This window comes from Notothenia rossii (genome assembly GCF_949606895.1).
Source record: "Notothenia rossii genome assembly, chromosome: 3".
NCBI classification, from domain to species: domain Eukaryota; kingdom Metazoa; phylum Chordata; class Actinopteri; order Perciformes; family Nototheniidae; genus Notothenia; species Notothenia rossii.
In genome coordinates this window covers 37,450,820-37,467,252 of record NC_136901.1, presented here as the reverse complement: position 1 = coordinate 37,467,252, position 16,433 = coordinate 37,450,820, and the positions used below count along the sequence as shown (strand labels likewise).

Genomic DNA, 16,433 nt, shown 5'->3' with positions numbered 1-16,433 from the left:
ACAGCTTGTCAAAATTCATGGCGCATTTCCACTACAGCGCGGAGCGCGGTTTAAAGATGGAGTACACTGTAAATAGAGCAAATACTCTAATTTTACAGATGTATCCTCTCTTTTTACAGTCAATAACCTTTGATAAAAGTACAGGACTAAAACTTCTACGGGCAAAAAACCCGTAAAAAAACGGTCAAATGACTGGCAGCAGCGGCTGCCAAACAAAAACCATAAAATTAAATTAAAAATACTTTAACTGAAATAAAGTGCAAAAGCAATTAGTATACAGAAATTGTCCTTAAAGATTTTAGAGGAAACTTTCCTCTCTTTTCAAAATCCATTGTCTTAAAATGTTACATTAAAATACCTTAAATAAAGTTCTGATGAGAAAAACAGTTTTTTACATTTTTTTGTATTAGATTTGTATGATCAAACACTAAAAATAAATACAGAACCTAAAGTTACAGCTACAATACTGTTATTTTACAGCTTTTTTCGAACATTTTCCAATCAAACAGGATCAACAAAATGACATCACAAAATGTTCTGTATAACAATTACTCTGAAAACTTAAAATATAAAAATATTTCTCGAATTATAGTACAACTAATACATCATTTCATATTTAAACATCATACTTATAAACAGTAGAAACAAAAAGTAAGTTGAATTTTTACTTTGAAACATTCTCAACAGAAAATAACAGAAATTACAAAATGACACACTGAACAAAAATATAAATGCAACACTTTTGTTTTTGCTCCCATTTTTCATGAGATGAACTCAAAGATCTAAAACATTTTCTACATACACAAAATAACCATTTTTCTCAAATATTGTTCACAAATCTGAAAAAAAGTGATAGTGAGCACTTCTCCTTTGCCGAGATAATCCATCCCACCTCACAGGTGTGGCATATCAAGATACTGATTAGACAGCATGATTATTGCACAGGTGTGCCTTAGGCTGGCCACAATAAAAGGCCACTCTGAAAAATGCATTTTTGCTTTATTGGGGGGGTCTGGGGGGGGTCCGAAAACCAGTCAGTTTAACCCTAACCCTAACATGTCACCCATTGAGCATGTTTGGGATGCTCTGGATCGGCGTATACGACAGCGTGTTCCAGTTCCTGCCAATATCCAGCAACTTCGCACAGCCATTGAAGAGGAGTGGACCAACATTCCACAGGACACAATCAACAACCTGATCAACTCTATGCGAAGGAGATGGGTGACATCCAATCCAATCATGTTTCCTCTGTCCATTCTGCGCCACTGTAGACGTGGCAGTGCAACCTAGAGAACAAAAAGATCAGAATCAGAAACGGGTTTATTGCCAGGTAGGTTCACACGTACGAGGAAGTGGACTAGGTGTCGTGGTGCATACATACAAATAAAAAACTAAAATCAATAAAAAGTACTATATTAAGAACACTGTAATAATAATATAGTAAGATAGCAATAAAATAAAGCAGTAATTTACATCGAAATAGAATGCAATAAATTATAGAATATAAAATATGTCCAATAACCATCAAAGTCACTCGAATAGTGCTCCTTAGTTACGCTTTCATCCTCCTTTAACAAAATACTTCACATTCATCCAGTTTGTGACAGTAGTTGTAGCATTTTTGACACTTTTAAACTTTAATTATCGCTGTTGCACCCCCCCCCCCCCCCCCCCCCCGCCCTAATTTGGGGGGGCTCTCCAGGAAAAAGGTTGGGAACCCCTGATCTAGGGGGTCCCTATGATATTATCCATCTTTGTGGTCCTGTGGGTATCTGTGCAAGTGTGTGTGGTAATTCTAATTCAAGTGTTATCGTATGCTGAAGCATTTGGATTTCCTTTTATTTGAATTAGTGGACCAAACCTGGCAGTAGCCCTTTCTCAAAGTTTGACTTTTCGTGAATATCAATTTAACAGTTGGGCTGCTTTTAAGTGTCAGGAGAACACAGGAAGGAAGTTGTGAGATATTTTGATCTTGCTCTCTTTAAGTTAAGTCTAAGGCTTTGTATTAGACATGAAATATACAGCAGGTGAAACATGTATTCAGGCCTCTTTATCAGAATAAGGAAATGAAAACAGAGATGCCAAATTGTATTAAAAAGGTGGACACTGTGACGGTTGCCATGGCAGAGTGATTCATAGGAGAGAAATATGGGATAGGTCTGTTTAGGTGTGCTGCAAACCATAGCGTGCACTCATTTGACTTGTAAAGTCAAGTCAAGTAAGAGCAGTCTTTGTTCTTGTTGTGCTGTTTCCATATGTTCAATTAAATGTGATGTTATCTTTCCGGGAGCCTTCTTGTGCCTCACAGCGACTGACCGAGTGCTCTGTACATGGCCTGCCTGGATCAGTCCGTAATCCCTACTGTATTATGTATATTTACAATTAATATTTTACTTTAAACATGATCTGTGAAGCTAGATAATTACCAGTTAAATAAGTGGTTGTTTTCACTATCTTTCTTGTAGAAATCAGGAAGTAGTTTCAAAACGTTCCATATCAAGTCGTTAAAAAATGTTTTGGGATTCTCACAGTGGCTAACACTTGGTCTTCTTTGTTTTCAGAAATTCTAATCCCAAAACGATCTTGTTTATGCACGATTATTGCTATTTACTGATCGGAAAGTTGAGTTACATTGTCATAGCTAACATCATTATTCTTGTTACAGCCACAAAATCGTGTTTTGTGAGGTCACAGAGACTTTTGGCCTTTTGACCACAATCAAAGGTCAAACATGTGACAGAAATGGATTCATCCTTGAGTCCAAGTGGAAGATTGTGCAAGACTTGAATTAATTCCTCACGTTCTCCTGAGATATAGCCTTCACAGGAATGAAGTAGCTGGATGGACAGACTCATACGAATAGAGACAACAAAGAGATAAGGTTTTTGACTTGTGTTTCAGAATAAAGAAACGATGTGACTGAAATTAAAATAATATTGACACACTTGTAATATGAGGGGCTCAAATACAGCCAGAATGTTCTATTAAAGTTATTTGACATTTGGTAACAAGCAATATCCTCACAAAAATATAAAAAATATAAACATTCAATAGTTCATTCGTGCATCAATGGATCCTATATCAACCATGACAGATCTCGTTGACATCTGAATTTTAATATTCAAATGTTTGCCCAAAGGTGGCTCAAAGAGAGCAGCGACCTCATGGATATCTGAGTCTTCACCAGCACATCGAGAGAGACAGAGAGAGAAGCAGCTGACAGGACGACTCAGGAGAAGTAAGTGTGATTCTGTTCAGTCATTTTCATCTTTTGTTTATTTTTGAGAAAGATATTCTCCTTCAGAATATTTTCCAAAGGGGAGGAACATTTAATGAATCACATCTCAATCAGAAGTAATACAATCTAAAACCCTTTTATGTTCATTTATTCCCTTAAATCATTTATTTCTCTTGAAATCACTTGGAATATTTTATGTATGTATTCAAATCTCAATGTTTCATTTTGAATAATAAACTTTATATAATGTTCACACTATTTTATTTTTACAAAAAGTTGGCACTTTACCAAGAACGCTGGACAATTATAATGAAAACAAATACATTTAGTCTGAGTCTAGTGGAAATGTTTTGCCCTGAGTTTTACCTTTCAGGTTCATGTAAGGTTTTTTAGATCTTTTTTGGCGTTGTATGCAGCCTGTTCCGTAGACATTACTCAGGGCTGAAAAAACACGATTTTCCTGCTTCAAAAAAACGGTGGTAAATGTTTTATTGGAGACGATGTGTATACAGCATACAGTAGGCCTACACAGCAATCTCGAGTTCAACTAAACAAAATGTAATTTTCATTATAGTTAGTTTACCCATAATAAAGAAATGATCACACATCTTTAAATCATGGTATTTTTCTATTGTTATATTCAATCTCATTAGCTACAGGCATGTTTGAAGCTTGTAAAGGGAAGATGAGAGCTCTCACTCGCCACTCTGCTCTTCCACAGCGCCGCTTCCCCTCCCTCTGCTGAAATTATGAATGTAAGGAGTATAGTAATCATCATAGATAACACGGAAGGGTCCGTTACAGTTTGCTTTCATCTGATTTCAAATAAACAAAGTCTTGGCTTTCAGAATATTAAACTTGTTTCGGCAAATTCAGATGATAAATACAACTTTGAAGCTTGTAACAGCATAATTACAAGCCGAGAACGGAGTAACTTGACGTCACAGCAGGCATAACAACAGTGTTTCTCGTGAGGGTTTTCCCCGGGAAACAAACACAATACACACAAACGCAAAAATATACAAACACACACACGCATATTAACACACTCGTGGGCTTCCCCCAGACCAGTAATCCAAACGAAAATACTTTCCCTCCGTACTATTTTGATCATTTGCTAATAATCAATCAGATCGATGGATTCCAGAGAAGAGGAAACTTTGAAGGCCTTTTTCTCAAAATGATGACTCGTGACAGTCATTATATAATGTGACAAATTTTGCTTGATGCTAGGAGTACAAAAACCATCCTGATATCATTAGAAAGCTAGGAATCTCCTCTTTCCAACAGTTTATACAACTCAAAATGTGTCTTCGGTTCAATACGACTGATTTCGATGGAGCAGCAGGTCACTTTGCATTAGGTAAAATAAAGCAGGCAGACATAACAGGAAGAATATGTACATTTTAACCCTATCAAATAGGACATTGTCACACCATCCAAATGTATCTATGTAAACTACAACCAATACAAAAGCTTAGATTTGTTTCTTTGTTTTATACGGCATTTCCCGTTTCTGCCGGAGAGAGGGGAGTTTGTCCCAAAGCTTGCCGCTGTATTTACTCCCTCCATCTGACAGGAGGGAGCCTCATGTGTCACTCCACGGAGTTCACTCCGTCACGGAGGGGGAGTGTGTAGGGCGTGGTTTGGGATTGGGCCATACACAGGCACCTTTTTGCCCCCCCCCCCCCCCCCCCCCCCCCCCCCACACTTCTAAAATGAATCCGTCGCACCTGACTGGTGTTTGCATGTTTCATTCAAATAAGACCTTAGCATACATTTTAAGGTGTGTGCCTATACGGTGTATTACGGAGCCCTAAAGAGAAAAAAAAGAAAACTCGGGATAACGAGATACTAACCCGTTTGGGATAGTATCTCGTTATCCCGACTTTTTTCTCCCTCTTTTTATTTATTTTTTCATGTCCCTTTATAGATTACAAATCCACTGAGAAACGAACCTCCGCTCTCCACCGTCACGGAATTGCTGGAGATGACCCAACTGGGGCTCCGTATGTTACTGCTGGTGTTGCTCGACATTTGAATTTTCTCTACATTTACCTCTTCATTAAACTACTGCACAGAAGCGAGTGGTGCAGTCTGTGTTTGTGTTAATTTAAAGGTGGGTTAGGTAAGTTTGAGAAACCGGCTCGAGATACACTCTTTATTATTTCCATGGAATGCTCTTAACATCCCGATAGCAATGAATATCTGAAGTGCTTTGACAAAAAATCCATAAAAAGATGTCATCTGTGGAAGCCGTAGTGCTGTAAAAGGCACGACCAATCATCTGAGCCGGTCCGGCTAAAATAACTGGATGGCCTACCTGCCTGTCAGCCTTCCATCTGTGCACAAACTTATCTTGTGCACTCATTGGTCATGTGCGCGTTCGTGTGTGTTGGAGGAGGGGCTCTGTAAGGAAGTTGCAGATTTTTTTTCCCGGCTGTGTATTTTTAAATTCTCGCGCACTCGAGCTGGTTTCTCCAAAATTACCTACCCCACCTTTAACTGAAACATTAGGTGTTCAAAATTATTTAAATGTAACTGACATCATTTATACGATTTATAAATGATCAATAACAATATTGCTTTCATCTAACAGAGCAAAGATGCAGTGGAGTCTGTTTGTGCTGATTCTGATGGGTAAGTGGATCATCTTATCAGATTTGTAACTGATATCACATCTGGAGCCATGAAAACAGCTCAATCTTCATAACAATAAAACGTGAAATAAGTGAACTCAGAGCTCCGTTAAGATGAAGGGGATGATGTAAGAGGTGGGGGTGGTTTTAGTACTCATGAGTTTGATTTAATGATCAGATGCTTGTCATACTGTCAGCTCCATCACTGCAGAATTGTCTCTGTTTTTAGGTCAGTGTTCCTTCTTCACATGTCACATCTATGAGTACCACTTCATTCAAGAGGAAAAGACCTGGGATGAAGCCCAGAGTTATTGCAGAGAGCATAACTGACCTGGCCACAGTGTCTGACATGAGAGACGTGGAGAGACTTACTAACTCTTCACAGACTACAGACGCCTGGATTGGACTGAGGAGCATCAATGAAAGAGATATCAAAGAGTGGCACTGGTCTCTGCCGGGGGAGAAGTACAATCCTACAGAATGTGAACCAGGATGTTCGCCAGAATGGGGTACAGATCCCCAAACTGAGCCGAACAATGGAGGTGGCAATCCTGAGAATTGTGTGGTGATAAAAGCCTCAAAATGGCATGATGTCCATTGTCCTCTTAAGCTTAAGTTCATCTGCTACAATGGTGAGTATATGTCACTATTAACGCTATATAAATCATATCATACTGTTTAACAATAGTTGACAGATAACTCATGTGTTGCACACGTGTGTAGAGTTAAATTGAATTGAAAAACATTTTTACTTTATTAAACACAACATTATTGGTAACTTTGATACAATTCTACTTGTTTAAATACATTGTAATGGTAAACTATAGACCTATTTTATTATGCAATATAAAGTATTATACCAAACACTTTCATCAATCTGAAACTTAGATCATTTTTGTATTATTTTTTTACATCTTTGTTTAACATGATTTAAGTAAGAAAAATATATTTTTGAAACATGTAAAATGTGTCTTTTCGTTCTCACAGAAACAGGGCCAAAGAACTACTTTGTAATTGATGAAACAAAGAACTGGCTTCAGGCTCAGAGCTACTGCAGAGAAAATCACACTGACCTGGTCAGTGGATTCACCCAGATCAATTCAACTGAATTCAAGGCTCAGGATAGGCCTAATGAAAGGATGTGGATCGGCCTGTTCAGAGAGATCTGGAGTTGGTCAGATGAGAAAAATGTCTCTTTCAGAAACTGGGATCCGGACTCATTGGAAGATGAAGCCTCAAAGACATGTTCTATGACTAAGCCAAATGGACAATGGAGCTCCGACATCTGCACAGATGAAAAACCCTTCTACTGCTATGACGGTGAGTTTTGCAAAAGTCTATAAGTAAAGTATTCTTATTTCAAGTCTTCAGTTATATATTTTTACATTCATGTTGAATATCCTTTAGTTGTGAAAATATCTTTAATATACACAGAATCACTGATCTGGATTCTGTCCTTAATCTTACAATAGACTGTGAATATAATAGTCTTACTACTTAAAGTTTGAATATCATTTAGTCATGTTTTTGTCCTCAAGACGCATCTTTTTAACCTGGCTTTTACATAAGGTGCCACGTCATTTCTGGACTTATATTTCCTTCCCATTGGTTTTTATTCCCTTTGTATCTTATTTACCTCTTTTTGTGGTGACTTTTATTTATTTAAACAACATAAGGATTATTGTAAGAAAGGTTCTACATTATTACAGTTGAGTTTTTCTGCAATAAATAAATAGTTACCCTAAAAAAAAGAAAAAACAATTTCAATGACAGACAAAGTGATCCTGATCAAAGAGAATAAGACTTGGGATGAGGCCTTGGATTACTGCAGAGAGAACTACCATGACCTGGTCTCCATCACTGACAGTCACCAGCAGAAATTGGTCGAAAAGAAAGCCAAGATGGCCGACACTGAGTTCGTCTGGCTGGGAATGCGCTACACCTGCACTCTGGATCTGTGGTTCTGGGTCAGTGATCGTCTGGTCTGCTATCACAACTGGGCCCAAGAAGAGAAGATTGAGGGTTGTGACAGGGCCACAGCCATGAAGAGAGATGGGAAGTGGTATGAAAGGAGAGAAGGGGAATCTCTTAATTTTATCTGCGCCTTATAGTAGGCCTACATTTTTTAAACCCACCGGTGTATTTATATAGGCTTACTCTACACTGACTGTTCTCGGGTTTTTTAATGGCACAATGACAGGTAAATAAATCACAATCTGAAGATGTTAGAACATAATTTATAAAGGTATAACGCCAAGTGTATCATATTGGATACATGACTTGCTGAGACCTCTACGTCATCCAAATGACTAGTAGGCCTACATTCCTAAAATACCTGTTGTATACAATGTGATTCGAATGTGATACATGTCTTCTGCCCTCTGGTGGATCATCCGGGCACTGCAGGCTGAGAGCGCTTTTAATGTCCAAATCCAAAATGGCTACCGTCTTGTAACGGTTCAGACCATGGGTTCAGACGATTTTGGAAGTGACATCTTTGCCAATATTGAATAAATTACGCTTAGAATTACTTTTATATTGTTACTGATATTTCACTATGAATATTTACTGTATTGAAGCAACATAATCAGTTTATATTTTGGAGCTTATTTCATAGAAAAATCGTGTTGAAAATGTATCAAATGTAGTATACAGCAGGTATTTAGTTGTGTACATTTCATGATACAATCTGCATTATGCTTACCACAATGCCAAAAACACTGTTCAGATTATTTAATTAAACCAATTAAAGATTAAAATGTAATATATTAAAAGTCAAAATTGAGATATTTACGTTTTTTTTTTGTAACCCGGTCATTCTGTAACCCGGTGAGTCAAATGTTTCAATGACTCACTTGCTAATAATTGCCACAATTTATAGATTTTTTCATTAAAACAATTCCTTGGCTCTCATAATCTATGTTGTATTGACCAAGTCAGAAAGTACAACATCATTTGTGTTTGCATGTACTTTTATATGGCAAAGAAATACTCTGTATTTATATAGCCTGTTGGTTCGGGTTGTGACATGTTCCAAATCTTCCAAATGTAATAATCAATATTTGTTTTTGTTTCAAAAGCAGACGTTGTTTTGTTCAATAAATTGCCATAAACGCCTGACGTATCAAATATGATACCAAAAAAATCATATATGTAATAATTACCAAATATTTTTTATGAGATAAGAAAGTCGAAATAATGAGATAAAAAGTCATAATTATGAGATAAGAAGTGCGCATTTGCTGCAGTGGCGCTGTCTTCAAAGGTCCCTTCATCACCTTGCTGCTCTCCACCACGCAAACGGCATCTAGTCCTAAATAAGGTAACTATTACAGGTGACTTTTGTAAATGTTAGATGTTACATATAGCCTATATTGCAGCTAAACTACAACAATGCAGTTCATAGCTTTGACATTACCTGTTATGAACTATAATATATATATGCCTATAGTTTTGTGGTAACGTTCACGGGTTAGAGTTAGGCTAGCAACTCACAGCAGCAGTATGCCTACACTATTGTCATTGGTGGCGTGAACGTTACCACAAAACTATAGGCATGAGAGATGACTACAGCAGCCTTCATTGTTTATTCAATATAGAATATTGTCATGTTTTTCCTTTAAAGTGTGGGTTTTTTATGTATTTCTTAAGGTATTTGTTGTATCCCATTGGTGGAGTTCAAGAAACAATTAACCTATTCTGCTTTGCTATAATAAACATTTCATATACTGACTTTATCACATGTTTTTAATTTCCAAGATGTATTTCAAATTGGATAATAATGTTGAAATATGTAAAATCATGATTATTTTATGTAGACAATTGATTTTTTTCTGACATTTAATAAACTGTTAACCATGATTTGGGCTTGATCTTCTTGCAATGTAGGCCCTATGGCACACACACAATACACACACACTTCAGATTTAAAGATAGAATTTAAAAAGGTAATTTCCAGGGCAAAAGGGAAATGCAATACCAAATCAATAAAGAGGAAAATAAAGTAGAAAAAAGCTAAATAAACTAGTAATTCATACTATTCCATGTATGCTTACAATACAGTAGTTCTCATCCTATTTATATTTATTTTATTTTTAAGGCAAACACAAGGACAGACCTTCACTGCGGTGTGTTTTTTCCCCTTTCTTAGGATCTTCCCAAAGACCTTTTTGGGAAGTTTCTGTTTTCTGCAAAACATTTTTTTCTAGATTTGAATTGTTGATGACAATGGGGTTAAATCCATTCCATAATGTAACACCTACACAAAACCCTCTAACAATGTTCATTATAATGATAAATAAGAAAAAAACGACAAAATTCTCACAGTTATAAAGTTCGATTTTGGCTTTATAAATAATAAACACACTGTACTTTCTTATGTTATATAAAGTTAAAAACTATTACTATTGCTCTGTATTATTATTATTTAATTGTTACCGTCCTTTCAAAAATATTCCATAAAAATCACCAGAGATAAATTCATGCTTAATTTACTGTCGTTTATTCTGGAAACACGAAACTCCCCCTTTAATTTTTTGACGCGATGACGTCACTTCCACTTGTACGTACAATCCGGAAGTGGGTTCGTTCGTTGTTGTGATATTTGAGGAAATCTGGGCGAAGTTCACTTGCAAAAAGTGGGACAAAAAACTAACATTTATCAGATTTCGGGGGTGAGCATGGAGGTAAGAGTAGTTGGTATTACAAATGTCTGACTTAATAAAAGAATCATCTTTGTCTTCATATGTGATTTTTAGTTTTAACACACGATCTTTGGTGGTCAAAAATCTACTGTAGCAAAGCTAACACATATGTGGGATAGGAATAGAAGAACAGCGTGACAGGCCACTTCCTGTCCGGGCTTTTCAAAATAAAATCTCTAGCGGATATGAAAGAAATGAGCCTGAACAAAACGTGATTTTTAGCATATAGAAACACAACATTCAATTATTATTTTTGTATATATATTTGTTCTACTCATGGTACAGACGACTCCTTAAAAAAAAAGGTGATCTTACTTTTGCATAACATATATATAACAACAAAAGTAGATGGTTTGTCAATTAGCAATTCTTACAGTTACATGACACAATTAAGAAATAAGAGCATTGAGTATGAAACATACAACATAATTGATATGGAAGAATATTAGAGCTAAGAATGAAAAATGTCGAGAACACAGTTTATCATTTATTATTACATGGTTTAGTTGAATACTCGATTTTGATTGGTCAATTCAGAACACGTGACACGTTGTTAACCCAGAACAGACAGAGACAGACCGCTGTCAAGGATTTATTGACCGTTGTTAAGGACGCTTACATCTGCAGAAAGAATTCCGGTCGATTGAACTGTTTACAGTTTGGCCGGTAGTTTGCTTTTCAAACTGGGACAAGAAAACAGCGGAGAAGTAACGGGGCAGAAACCCTCCCTTTTACGCAACGGTCCAGCCATAGACATCAAACGGCAAAACATATTCAGTTGCCAGTTACTTTGCCATTAGGGTAGGGATATCTAGATACTTTCCGAGGTTTGACATAATGAATTGTGCTACTTTTAAAGCAAGCAGCGATGTTTTCAAATCTTTAGTCAAAAAGCTCCGCAAAAACGCTATCGAAGCAGTTCCTGCCGTTGCTACGTTAGTTCAAACAGTAACAAAGGACTATTTTTCTTAGCGGATGCATGTCATTTTAAATCAATAATAGCCTACTATTTTTTAAATCAATAAAAACATTTTCTTAATCTATAAAAGCATTTCAATTAATATTGGGAGTCATGTCGTTACTTTGTTGAGAATGTGGCCTTTGTATTACATACAAAATAAAAACAAATCAAAGGAGGAGGAGTTTTTATTGCAAATTAAGAATATAGTTAAACAAATTAAAATAAACTTGCATTTAAAGATTCAAGTTAAACTTGATAGAATATATCAAACTACTATTATTAATGCAAACTATGCAAATGTATCTTTATACCCCATATGCAATACAACAAAGTAGTGCTGTATTCACTTGATGGTGAAGATGAGGAAGAGTATAGTGCCACTGTGCCAGGCATAGGGAAAGATATAAGATAATAATGCATCGCGAGAATAATGTGTATGCCCTAAAAAATTGACTTTAATTTAGAAATGTCAAGTTTATTCCTCAAAATATATTGACTGTATTTTCAAAATAAAAAAGCAAATCCTCCTCCTATTGGTATATTTAATACCTATCCCTACTATTAGAAATTCAGCTCAACAATATATATATATTCTATCGACCTATTGAACGTATTTATACAAAAAAAACGAACAACATTTCCTCGTTTTTCTTTGCAATCCACTTTATTTTGAAAAATGCATTGCTCAACATCCGGAGCTGACAACCTTCCATTCAATCCATGCTCCGTGGCTCTGGATCTATTGAGCAGCCTAAAAAACACGAAGCAAAAACCGGGGATTCGGTCTGCCTTCCTCCGCTGTCAGTCAGACACATTAAGACAACCGTAGTCCTTTTTTTTTACAGACGTATCTAGCAGTCATTAACAGTGACGTTTAATCTACCTGTGCACGTTCTGCGGCTGTTGGTTAAATGTGACGTTTGAGGACAACACAGACAATCGGGCGCCGGGCTTGTCGCTGCAGCTTTGCGTCAAAAGCAGCTAAAGCTAAACCGTGGTGCGACAAGTCAGCAAGAAATACGCGTTAACAGCCACGTTTCCAGACAGACAGCACACAGGTTATTTTGGGTACGGTTGCTGTCGTGCACATGCTGCGTTTTAGTGGTGTGAGCTAATCAAACATCTGTGCAAAAGCTGTCAGAAGAAATAGCAGATTTAAACTCGGTATTTAGGGGTCGCTTTTTCTCAATTACCAGCTTTCTGACTTGGACTTTAACTACACATTTTGGAAAACAGGTTAACAAATAATAGGAGATTTATTTAATTGCGAAACATTTTGTTGGATTTAAGAGGGGCCTCATAGCGTTTAATACATGAGGCCCAGTTGACAAAGATGGACCTGAATTTTTATTCGGATTTAACGGACGGTACCGGGCAGCACGACGGTGACCCAGAGTTTCTGGACCCGCAGGCTTTCAATGGATTTGACTCAGACAACAAGGTGACTCTATGTTATGATAGGGGGCCACATGCAAACCAACAGCATGCTACTTATTTTGCATTTGCTTTGAATATGTCTAACCAAAGTCATTCAACGTCAGCTGTTTTAAGTCACTTAAACCCCCCCACTTCGTTAGAATGGATTTTATGTGATTTTATTTTTCATTTATCCTTATTTTATGTATTTTTACTGTATTATTTTCTATGTGTTTCACTATGTGTTCTTATGTTTAGATGCTGTTGTTTAATTAACTTGCTCTATGTATTTTTTTATGTGAAAGCGCTTTGTTACTGTGTTTTGAAAGGTGCTATATAAATAACCTTTTTATATAAGTGTAGATATATATGTTTAAGTTGCTTGATTATTATAATCCCTAAAGGTAGTGGAGTATAAAGTACAATATTGGTTTCCAAATTGTAGTGGAGTAGAAGGATACAAAAACATACAAATAAAATATTCAAGTATAGTACAGGTAGCCCAGAATAAAGAAGTAAATGTACTTCAATACATTACACCACTTGTATCAAAGTCAAGTCAAAGTCAACTTTATTGTCAATCTTTCATTTTATGTGTACAGACAGAGAGATCGAAATACCGTTTCCCACAATCCCGAATATATGCTATTGGAGAATGTGTATGTTTCCTTCTGATTCAACACCCTTCACTAACTTTTCCACCTTTTATGTTTCAGTTTCCTGGAGGCAGTGACAACTACCTGACCATCTCCGGGTCCGGGCATCCCTTCCTCTCCTCCTCAGAGGTAGGCGTTCACATTTTGGATTACCTGGCTTTTTATTTCCCTCTGACAGGTTGTATTTCTCCCTGCTGTTGACCTACAAAGTGTTACCACACATTAAGCTGCTTTTTAAATCTCTTAGTTAACGTCACATCAACCATGCATACACTTAATCATCTCTAACGTAACATCTAGCGGTTGGCAACCTTTATTTTGTAGCTATTAAACCATGTTAATATTTGTTTTTGTGTCATTTGTGAATGGTACAATATAAGGTATGTATGAATCGTTTTGTCACTGGTGCCATGAGTACATATAAAGTCAGTTTTAGTTGACCCATGACATTTGAAATCAACTCACTGACATACTCACATTTTTTAGTGTGCCACTAAACCCATTGACCTCTTCAACCTCGCTGGATCTGCTGGTGGAGTATGAATTATTTTTAATATATCTCACTACCCCTCCTGCTTCAAATCAGACACCTTTTTTTGTTTTGTTGTTTCATGTCAGTAAGGGGAGATGAATCATCAAACACGTCATGTCAGGATAGGAATTTAAAATAACACCAAACTGACTCATCCAAAGTGACATTCGTTCATCGGGTCGTTGCATTTCAGGGTTATAGAAAAGCAACTATTTTTTTTAAGTGCTTTTTTGTCAGTGGGGTGCCTCAGACAAAGCGTTAGAGAATAGTAATAATATCACAACTACAAACCTAAATCGTAAACCTCAACCTATTTCCTGCAGTGGTGGTTTTTCTGCACAAACCTGTTGTTAATAATGCGATAATCAGCGTTCTCCAGCTGTGAGGTTTTTTATTTTTTGGATTGCATGATCAGTGGACTGTATCACAAAGCAAGATGAACGAAGTCTTTCCCTCTTTGAGCTCAACCATCGATTAGATTCGTTTTTTTTATGAAAAGCTGAAAAAACAAGTGATCGCTTTGTCCGTGATGTTTTGTCTTTTGCCCACATCTAATTAAAGATATAATTTAAAGGCATTGAAACTAAGGTTTTAGTTGTAATTTGTTTTATTTTAACTGAGCTAGCTTTGCAATGCAGGGCGGGGTTGTTTTTGTGTTTAATTTCCCCTCTCTTTCCCCTATTCTGACACCTGAGTTTCGATGGCAAGCTAACCCGCTTATCTTGCTTTGTGACACGAGCTTCCACACTCAGAAATGTCGCACTGTGTACACATTTCCTGATCCGATCACTCCTGACACAAAATACGTGTTTAATAAACCTGTAATTCCTGACTAATCCTCTCCTTCTTTTATAACTCTCTTACCTTTCTTTCCAAGTGTTTTATTTGACTCCTCTGCACCCCAATTTCTCACAACGGTGTTTTCTCTCTTCCCTCCATTCTTATCTTTTCTACCTCTCTCTCTCTCTCTCTCTCTCTCCACCATCTTCTCTGCAGACCTTCCACACCCCCAGCCTCGGAGATGAAGAGTTTGAGATCCCTCCCATCTCTCTGGATCCTGACTCCGCCCTCACCGTATCCGATGTCGTTTCCCATTTCGGGGAGTTGTCGGACTCCGGCCCCCCCGACAGCGTGGTTGTTCCCGGGAACGCCGTGGTGGAAGGAGACGACCCCTCGTTCGCCTCCACCTTCGTCAACGCCCCGTCTCAGGGCCTGGAGCACCTGAGTCTGGGAGTTATCAACCAATCAGGAGGGAGCGCGCTGTTGGGGTCCTCACTGGGAATGGTGAGGAGTACAGGGAAATGTTTATTTGTTTATAGTGTCGTGGACAGTCCCCATTGGTCAGCTGTCACAAAAACAGTAAATGTTGCAGCTTTTGCAAACATCCCTAATTCCCAGCTGTTGTCCTCGACCAGATGATAATGGACACCTTTTTAAAATCACAATACATCAACAGCATTAGTTATAAAGAAAGGATGAAAGACAAGTAGATAAAGGATAAAAGAGAACCTTAAACAACACATGTTACTTACTACATACATGTAACATATAGCACATCACAATCACATAACGAGGGGCAACATCCATGATCACAACATGTAACACACACGCCATATCCAACATAGACTAGTGTGTGCATGTGTAGTTCTCAGTGAGCCATGTTTTGAAGTGAGCTGTAAAGGTGGTATATGTATGTATGTCTTTGATTTGAGTGGGTAGAGAGTTCCAGGTTTGTATTGCTGATGTAATTTAGTATTCGTCATATTTTATTTAACTGTACTCTTTCGCCGAATGATACGACACATTTTTCAAAATAAAATCGCATAGTTAACTGTGTCTTGTGACAATTCCTCGTATGTGTAAACGTACTTGGTTATAAAATGGATTCTGATATCTGTAATTATCAGAAAAATAAACGTTTAAAATTCACTCACACTATCTCCGTCCTCAGGACCTCGGGCATCCAATCGGATCTCAGTTCAGCAGCTCGTCCCCGGTCACCATCGACGTCCCGTTGGGGGACATGAGCCAGGGCCTGCTGGGGTCCAACCAGCTGACCACCATCGACCAATCAGAGCTCAGCGCCCAACTGGGGCTGGGTTTAGGAGGCGGGAGCATGTTGCAGCACCCCCCGTCGCCCGGCAACCGTCTGTCGGCCACGGCGTCGCCCACCAGCTCGCTGCAGGACGACGACATGGACGACTTCAGGACGGTAAGCTTTATTTACATCAGGGGGGTCCAAACCTTTTTCACAGAGGGCCACATTCAGAAAAATATACGAAGGGCTG

General features: G+C 37.7%; 2 protein-coding genes across 5 annotated transcripts in view; both read left to right on the top strand.

Annotated features, from left to right (window-relative positions):
* Nucleotides 1-3,192: 3,192 nt before the first annotated feature.
* LOC307031290 (C-type mannose receptor 2-like) lies at nucleotides 3,193-9,683 on the top strand. Its single transcript, XM_079668257.1, has 5 exons — nucleotides 3,193-3,238; nucleotides 5,838-5,878; nucleotides 6,107-6,509; nucleotides 6,865-7,197; nucleotides 7,651-9,683. The coding sequence occupies exons 3-5, from the start codon at nucleotides 6,137-6,139 to the stop codon at nucleotides 7,986-7,988; spliced, it is 1,044 nt and encodes a 347-aa protein (XP_079524383.1). The 5' UTR covers nucleotides 3,193-3,238; nucleotides 5,838-5,878; nucleotides 6,107-6,136; the 3' UTR covers nucleotides 7,989-9,683.
* A 764-nt stretch (nucleotides 9,684-10,447) lies between these two features.
* Nucleotides 10,448-16,433, top strand: part of tox4b (TOX high mobility group box family member 4 b) — a 17,377-nt gene continuing 11,391 nt past the window's right edge. The window contains exons 1-5 of one of the 4 annotated variants that reach the window (XM_079668505.1): nucleotides 10,448-10,562; nucleotides 13,674-13,742; nucleotides 14,100-14,150; nucleotides 15,142-15,429; nucleotides 16,097-16,357. In XM_079668505.1, coding sequence (XP_079524631.1) covers nucleotides 10,557-10,562; nucleotides 13,674-13,742; nucleotides 14,100-14,150; nucleotides 15,142-15,429; nucleotides 16,097-16,357 — 675 coding nt within the window. In that variant the 5' untranslated portion in view covers nucleotides 10,448-10,556. Of the gene's footprint in view, nucleotides 10,563-12,006; nucleotides 12,983-13,673; nucleotides 13,743-14,099; nucleotides 14,151-15,141; nucleotides 15,430-16,096; nucleotides 16,358-16,433 lie in introns of those variants that run through there. The other 3 variants (XM_079668503.1, XM_079668506.1, XM_079668504.1) reach the window with 3 other exon arrangements.

Bases quoted from the DNA above. Each gene is read 5' to 3' on its own strand.
- LOC307031290 (XM_079668257.1), top strand. From the start codon at position 6,137: ATGAGTACCACTTCATTCAAGAGGAAAAGACCTGGGATGAAGCCCAGA. The intron at 6,510-6,864 runs GTGAGTATATGT...TCGTTCTCACAG, and splicing joins TAAGTTCATCTGCTACAATG to AAACAGGGCCAAAGAACTAC. The intron at 7,198-7,650 runs GTGAGTTTTGCA...TTTCAATGACAG, and splicing joins ACCCTTCTACTGCTATGACG to ACAAAGTGATCCTGATCAAA.